At 39.6% G+C, this 12,805-nt stretch overlaps 1 protein-coding gene across 2 annotated transcripts in view; it reads right to left on the bottom strand.

Moving 5' to 3' along the window:
• Window positions 1–12,805, bottom strand: part of SLC25A21 (solute carrier family 25 member 21) — a 471,814-nt gene that overhangs the window by 19,337 nt on the left and 439,672 nt on the right. For both annotated transcript variants that reach the window (XM_019644728.1, XM_019644729.1), the window contains one exon: window positions 7,317–7,481. In XM_019644728.1, coding sequence (XP_019500273.1) covers window positions 7,317–7,481 — 165 coding nt within the window. The remainder of the gene's footprint in view (window positions 1–7,316; window positions 7,482–12,805) is intronic.

Below are 12,805 nucleotides of genomic sequence, written 5' to 3'. Positions count from 1 at the left end.
AACTCACGGCAGCCCAGCTCCAGGTTGAGCTGTTGTTCAGCATCTTAGCTGTGGAGGGCAGTGTCACTGGCCCTCATATGTGGGACCCGAACTGGGGCCTTCTGGCATCCCAAGCCAGTTCTTAACCATTGCGCCACTCGGCCGGCCCGCATTTTTAGATATTTTGAGTTTTAGTGGGTCCACGTCAACTAGGAGCAGAGCCAGCTCCCAGTACATGCATACCTTTCATTTTCTTTAATCTTGGCGTGCTGTCTTTCTTTTTTTCATAAACTTTGACAAAAGCACTTTTCCCCCTGATGTCATGGTGTCATGCTGTTTTGTCCCCCAATGAAAATACATAGTATTGAAGCGTAATAAAAAAATACATTCATTTCCGCTTCATGGCTATCAGAAGAATCTATTACAGTGTTTGTTTTCTCTTCATGTGAGATAATTTGGGGGAAATGCTAGCTCCTCACTCCACGGAAGGTCACTAACTAAAATGAGATGGTTTAATTGATAAGCATTCTTTAAGGAATGTAGAGTATTCCCAAGATCCTATCCTTGCAGGGCTCTGGGCTTTGGAATGAAATCAAAGTCTTGTTAAAAGCTCAGCATCTAAATGTAGCCATTCAGAAAATAGCCATGAAAATTCCTTCCCCCACCGCCTAAGCTAACTGTTCTTTAAAGTGTTGTGAAATGTAAAATAATTTTAAAGGTCTTACTTAGCTCAAATTATAAAATAATTCAAAATAGTTTAGGGTTTAAGCATAACAGTTATCACTTGATTATTTCATACACACACATACCTCTCTCTGTCTCTCTCAATATATATCTCAATATTATACATATATATATATATTCATATATGTATTAATATATTTCCTTGGGAACCCAGTAGGATTTTGTTGTTGTTGTTTTGGTGTGCTTTATCTATTCCTTGCCTCAATAAAGGCACTGACCCCAAGGAAAACTAACAAGCCAGGTTCCCCAAATAAAATTCTCGTAGTTGAGAAGTCAGGGCAAAGACACACTGAGATACTTTGATATGGAGGTAGGCAGATGATCAAGAAGAAGTTTTTGAACCAAGTTTATTTCATGGGATTCAACCTCTAGACTTCTACAAATAAAACTTTCCCATGCCCATGCAGTTCCACTTGTGTCATATGTTTGTTCAACATAACCCTTCAGTTAGCTAAATCATTAAAGAGGAGTCAGCTGCCTGACTATCACAGGCCTAAAACCTTCTGGCCCAATCACCCCCTGCAGCCTCCACTGCCTCCTTTCCATGTGGTTCTTGATGTACCAGTTACCTTCATCCGTTATCTTCTCTCAGCTTCTCCAAGCCTCTTTCTGCTTCAAGGGAGTCACACATCCTGCTCAACGTTTTCACCTTGGCCTGGCTAATCCTCATCCTTGAGTCCCAGCCTAAACACCGTTTCTGAAGGAAAGCCTCACCTATCTCCTCACCCTGCCCTGCCAGGGGTCTAGATTAGGATCCTTGGTTATAACTTCCCATAGCTCGATAGCTGTCTTTCATGGCACTTAACATGATTGCCACAATTATTTCCCCGTGTAATGACTTGTTTATTGTCTGTCTCTTCGGCTGGACTATAAACTCCATTAAGGCAGTGAGATGGTGCCCAGCACATGGTAGATCTGCCATGAATACTTATGGAATGAATGAACAGAAGGAACCCACTGAGAATCTAAAGCGACTTGCACCTCATTTCCCTCCACTTGGGTGGTGCCTGACTGGAAATTTTTGGCCTGAAGTTTACTTAAGAAAGTGCCTGAACCCTGGCCCCCTTTTCTTTGCCCTCCCCATGCCTCCCTCATCCCCAACACACGCACACCCCAGGGAGTCTGTGAAAACTGACAGTGAAAGATACTGCTTTGTACTGCAGAATTTTGTCACATGTCCTGGAATTTTATAGATAATATATACTGGTAGTTAGTTTTACCCCAGTGGTTACCAGAAGGGAGAGTTGTTCTTAATGAAACTTTAATGCTCATTCCCTTCCCATTGCCAGTTGACTGGGAAGACTAATGATCAAGTAAGAGAGAATCAGAAAAATAAATGGCCATAAATTAAATCCTACTATGATCTAATTCTACTGAGATACTTCTTTTCAAAATACAAACAGCCCTGTCTAAGTTCTCCACTTGAACCCAAAGGTACATTTTTCATGCAGTGTAATGCACACCTTAGGGCAGGATATAGCTTTAAATTAGGAGACTAACACATTTCCACATCTCTTCTGATAAACTGAAGTGGGTCTGGCACCACCCTCAGCCTTTCTACAGAATTTACAAAACAAAAAAAAAATCTATTTTAAAAATCAAAACAAAGACATTTGCATTTCTAAAATGCAATCTTTTGTGAATATTACCTTAGGAGAAAATAAAATACGTTTGACTTGATGCTGTCTCTAGTAAAATGGCCACAGGGACAGGTCTAAATGGCTTATTAAGTAAGAAAGATTGAACGTATGAAATATTGTTCTCTCCTAGAATATTTCTAACCCACACATGTAATTTATATCATGGCAAAATTCAATACAAAAGGTCTACTGTTTTTTTGGCAAAATAACCTGCAAACATGCTTAATTAGGATGCAAACTGAAAGCACAGTTTAATACTGTTGACAGCCATGAACTTTAGACAGCAATTTCTATTATTATTATTTCACTTATGGAAACATATGAAAAGCAGTAAATATGGAACTAGAAGACAACATTATTGAAGACATGTAGCATTTTAATTTTACAATTCTCATTTGTGTGTCAACATCACAAATATGCTCTGAACATCCCTAACTTGGAAAGGAAATGAAAGAAATTGTTTTTGGAATGAAAGCTTACTCCCATGGATATTTGAAAAAGATGTCAGCATTTAAGTTAATCAATATCTGTTTCGAGTGAGCTTTACTTTGAGAAGTGATGGCCTCTTTCTGGGGAAGACGGATAATTCTTTATACTGACATTCCATTCCATTTACTGCAAGATGTAAATGAATGCCTCCATTAAAGGAATTCCATGGTCAGTTAATACCCAAAGCAGTCTTTTCTCTATCGTAACCACTTATTCACCATTCAGTAGGAACAGCTAGATCCTAAAAATAAATCTGAGTGAATATAACGCAAGGCACCATTTTCAAACTCATAATCCCAGTTTTTCCAGGGCTGTGTTTTATAGTTCTCTTTTTTTTATGGATTATAGAATAAGGATGTGAAAAGGGAGGTCCAGGTTACAAGTCTGAATGAGGAACAAGAGGAATTTGGTTATATTATCTGGATATTCTAGCCATTTCACTTATTTAAATTTTAGCAACTCTTTTTTTTTTACGATAACTATGTGTGTCAAAATGCAAGATGAAATGTAGAGTTAAGGCATTACATGGTACTGTGGAAAGAGTTCTGACCTCTGGTTCTTCCCCTCCCCTTGCTGTATGACCTCAGATAAATTATTTCAGTAAGTTTAAGCTCTGAGCCCTAACTTCCCCTTTGGTTTCCTCATCTGAAGATGACAATTATTGTGATCAGGATCAGGCAAAATCATGGAGTCCACAAAAATGGTTTTAATAGTATGAAATGGCATAGAAGGTTGGGTATTTCTGTGATAACTTGAAAAATGTATCTGCCAGAGATCACCAATCTGAAGAGTTAAAGTTAAAAACTTCAGGAGTGGATGTCTGACCTGAGTTATCTGGGCTTACTGTTTCACGGTCTTATTTTCCCTCTCTTAGACATAGCCTTTGAGTTGAGTAAAATGTGAAAAAGTTAGCTAGGTCCTCTGTTTTATGAGATTCTATTATATTTTTCACGGACTTATTTCCTAGTTTGAAAGTAACACACGCTTATTGTAGAAGCTTCCAAAAGCTCAGAATGGTATAAGGAAAAGGGCTTTCCCTCCACTGCTGCTTGCTTTCTCCTGCTCTCCCTTTCTTTCGTCCTCCCCTCTCCCCTCTTTTCTCTCTGTCTCCCTCCCTCCCTCCCTCTCCCTGTTTCTCTCTCTCTCTCTCTCTCTCTCTCTCTCTCTCTCTCTCTCTTTCTCTCTCTCTCTCTCTCTCTCTCTCTCTCTCTCTCTCTCTCTCTCTCTCTCACCTCTCTCTCACACACACACACAACACACACACACACACACACACACACACACACACACACACACACACACCTCCCCATTTCCACTCCCCAGAAATAATCATTATAGACAGTTTCTTGTAAAATCAAATACTTCGAAAATGGAAAACACTGTAAGAGAATTTATGGATTTCAACAATATATTAGATTAAAGAAAAATCTAGAGTTACCCCATGCCACTCAAGGTTGGTGAAATCTCAAATTCCCTTGGAACAACAGAATGACCAATTGCTGGGTGAGGGAATTGAAACAATAACCCTGTAAACAAACTGTCCAAAGCGTATGGCTGGAGACGGCCTACAGCAAAGATGGAATAAAGCCTTCAAGGAACACTACCTCCTCCGCATGGTTAACAACTTGATGACGTTCTTCAACATGTTTTAATGATTATCATACCTTCCCCTTCACAAAGGATTGATTTATTATGGTTTAAATTTAAAGAATACTGGTTTCCCAGTTTTGAATCAGGCTTAGATTACAGAACACATAAAATCAATGACTTTGTTCTAGGCAAGAAAAAACACAGCATTCATTTAAGTGCAAAAGGAACAGTCCCGGGGAAAAATTCTCCATGCAGTCCTACATGGTAACTGTTCCCACCGCCCACTTTTCCACCTCTACTCCTTTCTCCATCACTGTCAATTGGCACCGCCGCTTAACACTTCTATGGCACCTTAAAATTCACAGACAACTTCACATATTATTTATTTTCATCCTCAGAACAATTTTGTCAGGTAGAAAGAACAATCTTAGCTTTTCAATTTGCAGATAAAATAACTGAAGCTCAGAGCAGGGACGTAATTGGCTTAAGATAATTTATCCAGTAAAGGTATACTCGCCAGGTACACTGTTGATTTCTATGTGTCTGTCTCCAACTCAGATCTCCTCTCAACCTCTAGGACCCCCAATTAATACTCAACATCTGCACTTGGGCGGTCCAACTGTGGTTAAACTCACTTTCCAGGCCAACCCCGTAATATTGTCCCGCAAACTTGTTTCTCATTCAAAGGTTTCCTTTTTCAGGGACTGGCACCATTATCTTTCCAGTTGTTCAAGCCAAAAACCTAGGCATCCTTCCTACCCACCACCCCTTTTCTCAACATTACATATACACTCCATCATCACATCCCATAGATTTTGCCTTCTGAAAATTTCTCAAATTTGTCCATTTCTCACCGTCTCCACCATAAACGCTATAGTCCAATACCCCAGCATCTCTCATTGAAATAATTTCCATGTGACTCCCTGCCTTTACTTCATCACCCCTACTCCACCCATTCTCCATGCTACAGCCAGAGTCATCAGGTAGTTCCCGTGCTTAACATCTTTAGTTGGCCTCCTAGTGCTCTTCAGATAAAGATAAGAATCCTTAGTGTGGCCTTAGGGGCCAGTTTGATCTCATCCCTGTAAACTGATAAATGAGTTCTTTCCATAGTTTCAGAATACCATGATGTCATTGAAAATGTAAATGAATATTTAAGTTTTTTTTAATAATGCATAACATTTAATAAGTTGAGTCCATTGGTTCATTGTAGAATGAAGTTTGCAATTATGCATTTTTTAAGCATTAGTAACATATACAAATCTTGTTTATCTTCCTGAATTTCTTTCTTAAATATAACCAAATTCATTTTAGTATAACATATGCATCAAGATACATGCACAAATATATGTAATAAAATATATAATATTTATGTAATGTATGTAAATAATATATAGAACTATTTTCATTGTGCATAAATTTTGTCTCAGGCCTTTGGATAACTGGAGAAAGGGGGCCCTGACGCTTCTCCCATGCTGTATGGATTACATACCTCAGAGTCTAAAAACACGGTCAGCCTCATGGGTGTGGTTGTGCACTAGCCAGGGCCTGCTCTTAGGAGAACCCCAAGATTAGTTTACTGCCGTCTTGGAATTCTTAATTTTTGAACCAGGGCCTCGCATTTTCATTTGGCCCAGCACCCCACAGATTATTTAGCCCATCCCAGATAAAAAGAATCTTAATGTGTTAAGAGATGAATGCTCTCATGTTATCCAGGACCAACATGTTTATGGCACTCTAATTTCTGGATTTCACGAATTCTACAGGAGAAGAGGACCACCCGAGTCAGAACTGTCAGTCAGTGGGAGGATCTCTCTGTGTTGCGGCCAGTCATAGATTTCAGACCAACAAAACATAAGCTTCTACTTCATAAATGAGATTTCAAAATACTACAGTGAAACCTGGTGAACAACTTTGGCTAGTGAGTGAGGTAATGCCAACAGATGGTTAGTGCGGAACAGGCTCTGGATTCACTGTTACTTGAGAGAAGCCCTGGCCTAGAATAGGGGGGCTCGCTGGACACAGACAGGTATACATAACTTTACTAAAGAGTCTGGCGATGGCCACATCAGAAATACTTTTATGAATTATAAAACGTCCTTCAATACTTTAGTACTAAGCAAAATGAAGAGCTGAACCCCTGTGGGGAACTGTTTGCATGTTACTGACTGCTGTTCCCAGGGATGCAATTTTCATGGTGAGTAAACACTGTGATGGCGGGGGTGGGGGGGGAAATTCTGTGCGAAAGCTTACAGATGCTCATTTTAAAGCATATCACATGTCACTTTATCTCCTAGAAGTTGAAAGGCTGCTGGCAGCTGTAAGTTATTCTTTAAAAACCAATAATCATAATTATTTGGCTTCAAAAGCAAATTACCCTAGAAGAGTCGGTTTACTACTTGCCCTAATTAGCTTAGGTGAATTTAAAAATTAATCCCAAGGTAAGATTTAAATTTTAGGCTGGCAATTTTTCCCTATGACCTCAGAATTTACATAGAATATGAAAATTTAAACTTTCTGAGAAACTTATGCTTCTGAGAGAAAAAATTAAGTAATCACAGTTTCTAGAAATTCCCATCAGTGATAAATGGGAAACACTCAGGTGTCATGATACATTCAGGTATCAGACATGGGTTCAAGTCTCTGCTTTGCTATTTACTCTGTGACCCTGGGAAAATTACTTGATCTTTCTAAGCCTCTGTTTCCAAATTCAAAATAGGGATAACAACGCTCAATGCGTAAGGCTGATGTGAGGATCAAATTACATAACCAATGAATTTAACACAGTGACTGGGACATGAGAAACACTCTACCAATGCAGCTACCATCATCAATAGGATTCGTCCTCCAGGATTTTAATCTACTAAATAGTACCTTATTCACAGGAATCATGTTTTTGACATTGTGGTAGAAGCCAAAATAAACCATGTTGAAGACCCCATGACGTCCCAGCGTTGCTGTAAAGCCTTTGTTGAGGCCCTGGAGTCCCAAGCCTTCCTTCTTAATGATGTGTCTTGCATAACTCATAGTGGATGGTTGCTGCAGGAGAGAGGGGCAAAGCCAGAAAGGTTATCTTTGGGAATGTGCAATAGAGTAAATTCCGATTTAGCTTCCCTTCAAGCCAGAATTATTAGGGACTTGTTTTTTTTCAAACATGAACAATCATGCCTAAATCCCTGCTTTTAAAATTAGGAAACCCAAAAAGTAAACAAAATTGCATGCATAACAATAGGCCTCAAAGGGAAGATTGTTGGCAAAGAAAAACGTCTCTGGTAGGACTAGTGAAACTCATGTCATGTAATGACTATCACCTCTTTCAACATGTAAATAGTTGTATCCAATTCTGGATTAGCCACACTAATGGAAGGGATTAGCCATATAGATACACTGGTAGTCTGTTACTGTGCATAATCCACAAGGAATTTATATTTGGTTTCTGAATTCAGCATATTTACCTTTGTAATTATGTTTTTCTAAAGTGAATGTTACCATTCGTCTTGATTCCATTGGCTCAGTAGTTTAAACAGGCACTAGGTTAGAAATCGGGCATGGATAAATAGCAGTTGATTGTAGACTTCCTCAAGAGGGTGGGCAATCAGTGTGTGTTTTACTTGCTGTGATAAATGATAAATCGATAGTGTTGGGAGTACTGGGTTATCTTTAATTTACTCCTTGCCAGTCCTCTGGTTGATTACCCGAGGTTGAAATACCTTGACTGCTGGAATCCAGTCTACTGCTACTTCTAGAACACGCGGAAGGGCTCACTGTAGTTTGCCCTGAGCTATTTTAAATTAAAATTTCTTTTCTTTTATTGGGGGACAGTGTGTTTTTCCAAGACCCATCAGCTCTAAGTCAAGTAGTTGTTTCAATCTAGTTGTGGAGGGCGCATCTCAGTGGCCCATGTGGGGATCGAACCAGCAACCTTGGTGTTATGAGCACTGCACTCTAACCAACTGAGCTAACCGGCTGCCCCTGTCCTGAGCTTTATAATTCATGACAACACAACAATTTATGTGGGTTTTTTGAAAAGGTTGAGTGATTGTTTTCTTTTTGAGGTACAGAACAAAGGATATCTCTCTTGTTAAATTCTGACTGAATAGTAAATAGAGGAAAATATTTAGTATTTATTTATTGATTTTGCCCATGAGGCAAGTGGCTGATTTCACTCATAGCAAGTTGCTATTTCACTGGAGCAGGTTGCTGGAGTGGTCATGGCAGTTTGATGGGCTTTCTGACTACAGTGTTTTCGCATCACATGCAAGTAAGGCTGCCACTAGCAGAACAGAATAGCACAAATCCAATCAAGGCTTTTTATCCAACTTGTACTTCTAGCTATGTAATTAACACCATACATTAAATGAGCTTGTTTACATAGTAAACCCTATAGTTTTTGCTCATAGATGCCTTAAAAACTCCAGCTACAATTCTACACTCCATCTTTTCATTTTAGAGGATTCATTACAATAAATTATAGTAAGCTTAAGGAAAATCTCTTTTTTTCTAACATGAAAAAAAATCACATGAGAACATATCTTAAAACAATAAAAGACATTTCATATAGGAAACCCAAAAATTCTCAGAAGGTTAAAGTTCACTCTCTGTTTTACAAAACGGGACTTTTCTGTTTGGGTTCTGGCACATAGACTATCCACCCAAATGGTTTATTTTGGTTTTCAAAATAGACTTGAGGACAAGTTGAGCAGAAGGTCGTTGCTGTTGGAGAGATTCTGAAGTGCTGAGCAAAATGCCAGGCACTGCTCTTTTGCCCTGAGGAAGGCAGCCTACAGGACAGAGGAAAGAAGAGAGGGTGGCTTTCCTGGGGGCGGAAGCAATAAGGCAGAAGGGGGGCAGCCCGGGTCCAGGCTGACCAATGCCGGTGCTCCCTGCATCCAAACCACGTTTCTGTTCATCCTCACACAGTCTGAGGCCCTGAGGGCAGAAGAGATGGGGACTCACTCAGAGGCCATCTAAATTCTAGAGCAACAGGGGAACCAACAGCTTTGACTGAAAGTGCAGATGAACACAGCTTTCCCTAAATAAAACAGGTCTCAAGATGTTTCTGTTGTTTAAAAATCTTAGTGTGTTCAATTACTATTGTAGAAATAAGAGAAGACATTTACTAGATCTTGGTGAAGATGAACAAATATTCAAATGACATTTACTGATGGTCTGTTGCCTGATTTTCAACTCGCTTAGATATTAGGTGGGTACAAAGAAGTGTAACATGGATTTTGAACTCAAGTGCCTTGTTGAGTTTGAACTCTAGTTGTGAATCATTAAGTAAAGGGAAGCATTGTAGCTAAAAATAGGGGGTGAGAGCCAGACAGCCCCAGGCTCGAGTCTCAGCAATTCCACTTGTTAGCTCAGGCAGTTATTTTATGCTCTGATTTATCCTCACTTTACTCATCTGTGAAATAAGGATAATAGTAGAATCTTCTTCTTAGGATTGCTGTGATAAGTAAGTCAAAGAACTTTGTCCTTTGTGAGCATTCATTGTATGTTAACTGTTAATAACAATAGCAATTATGATGATAATAAAAAGTAGTTATAATAACAAAATAATGGGTAATTATTTTGTTAGTTGAAGGCAGTGACAATCAAAAGGTGGAGACTGATTCAGGGGAGAGGAAGCGCATGCATCGCTAGCCTCTTCCTTCTCATTCCTCTGACTATCCTTTCCTTTTCCCAGAGCCCTGGACCCTGTGACACAGTTCAACAGAAAGGCCTCCAGAATGCAAGATCATAGGTCTGTTTCCTCTGAGGCCCAACCAAATCCCGCCCCTGGGCTAAAGCTCTCCTTCCTTACCCCCAGAGAGGCTTTTCTCTCTGGAACAGTAGATCCTGTAAATGGGCCTCTTCCCTATCCTTCAGTAAGCGTTCTCAGTAAGAACTCTCTATTTGGTAAGTCTATGGACTGTAGAAGCAAGGCCACCCAGGAGCAAAGGTTGGGAATGGAAAAGCACACTAGCTGGGTCTCCACATCACACAGTTTACAGACTAGGAAGTACAGTCATGCATATTACCAGGTACCTGGAACAGGACAAGTTCTCGTCAATAGTATCCATTATCACAGATGCTTACTACTTTATATATATATCATCTTATTTAATCCTCTCAACAAGCGTGTGAGATAGGTATTATCAGTACCCCCATCTGATAGAAGCAGAAGCTAAGGTTAAGTTACCAGCCCAAGATGACAGAGTAAGTGGTGGTGCCAAAGCTCAACCTGAGCCCCCCACCCCCATATCCCCAAGACTCCCAACTTCATACTTTTATACTCTGCACGGTTCTGCCATCCTAGCATATATGATTGCTTCTCTCGACAACCCTATAGTGTAGGCAGCAGGTATATTCTCATTTTGCAGATGAGGAAACCAAGGATTATTACATAATATTCCTAAAGTGAAAACACTAGTAAACGGCTTAACCAGAACTCTACATTTCAGTGCTGTTCACATTCTGTGGATTCATTCTTGTTATACATATGTGGTAAGCTTTTCAGAGTTTGATCATCCAATTCATATAGGTAACAGATATAATAACACAAATATATTTTTCTGGTAACTTGGGACTTTCAGGTAAAGAGAAACCTGAACTCTAATTCCCATTAAAATTAGAAGTGTGCTTTTTGCTTCATTCAGCAACATTGTATGACACACATGTAAGCAAATATTTAATTAGAAAGGCAAAACATGACTTCCACTAGGAGGCTTAAATAGGAAAATATAGAATCATTTTGACTAGATCACTGTAAACACAAGGAATTTTACTAACATTATTTGATTACTGAGCTTCCATTTCAAAACAAAATGGTGGTTGATTAGCATCATCAGCCAAATGATTCCAATACTATCCAATCCAGCAGGTCACCCAATATTTAGATTCACTCCAATTTCCATGCTTAGTTAAAAATTGTGGGCCAAATGGCATTCTAACTTTCCTAGATGTAACTTTCATGGACTGCACCAGAGCTGCAAGCATGGAAGAATAAGTGGATCGGAATTTGGCTAATACTGTTGTGCTACCACTGGTTTATAGAAATCCCAGTTCACTGGTCCCTACCAGAAGTATTTCCATTTGAAGTCTTCTGTAACTTTCATTTCAGCCATTGCCAACTGCTAATTCTGGGAACCCCCTGCTCTCCCATGCATCATTTATTCAACAATGTCTATTGAAAGCCCCCTAGGTGCCATGCACTGTGCTAAGTGTTTAGTACAGTACTTTGCTCATATTCTAGAAACTTAAAATATTTTTGCTTTGATTTTTATTTGGAGAGATATACTGATAATTTTTATAACTACCCATGAGACTATTCCATGATGGTTATGAAATGTGGAATCAAATTTCTGTTTTAAAAGTCCTTAAGAAGCTTAGTGAAAAGATCCTTTGCCTAAACAATGCTCCCCTGGCACCACTCTGGGGCACTGATTTCTTACTCTCTGAGGGCCCAGCATTACCCACAAATCACTGAGATGATTTATGGTAGCCTAAGCTATGTTTCCTGGAGTTCTTCCATCCAACTACTGACCATACAGACTCTCATTAGCTTGTGAGATCACAGACAGAGGTTTTAGGCAGCAGGCACTGTTCCCTGGGCAAAGAGCAATCAGAGGCTGGCCAGCAGGTATAGGCATGGGGTGTGTCGTGGATTTCCTCCACCTCTAAAACCAGAGAAGAGCTCGAAGCACACCATGTCAAAAGACAGCATGCTCCACATGCGTCCCTTTACTTGCTTGCTATGGCAAGGTGAATTTTGTTGCATTTTAGAGCTAATAGAGAAAGGGTGTTGCACTGGATTTCATCACATGGCTGGAAAGCAAGCCGGATGAGCCCTTTATACAATGGAGTGTGTGTCCGTATCTGGGCCTTCAGAAAAATACTGCTTTGTCAAAAAAGAGGAGACCCAATTGTTACATTTAGGTAGGAAAATACCCTTGCTCTTCAGGAGCTAGGAGATCACTTGTGCTTTTCATTACACAAATGAAGTCTTGAAGCATTTTCATAAATTTGAAAAAGAAAAAAAAAAAGAAAAACCTTTCTTTTATTTGAAAACAAAACGTAAGTGGAAGGAGATGAATCGGGCTAACAATCCCACATTTACCATTTCTTTTAGCTTAGACATTTCAGGACATGATTATGGACAAAAAGACACCCTAAGTATAATTATATTCTATCTAGAGTTTACGTTTGATAAGCAGGTCTGTTTTAAGACAATCTGTGAGTGGAGAATAATGTGCTATAAACAAACTCTCCCACATGCTGAGCCACAAAGCTACATCAATACCCAGTTGCTGCCGAATAACCGTCCCTGGAGGAGCACAGGGCCTTCTCTGTGACACTGTGCCTTGCCCCTCCCTGCATTG

This window comes from Hipposideros armiger, unplaced genomic scaffold (assembly GCF_001890085.2).
Source record: "Hipposideros armiger isolate ML-2016 unplaced genomic scaffold, ASM189008v1 scaffold_90, whole genome shotgun sequence".
Lineage (NCBI taxonomy): Eukaryota > Metazoa > Chordata > Mammalia > Chiroptera > Hipposideridae > Hipposideros > Hipposideros armiger.
Note: the sequence above shows the minus strand (reverse complement) of the source record. Positions and strands in the feature narration are given on the sequence as shown.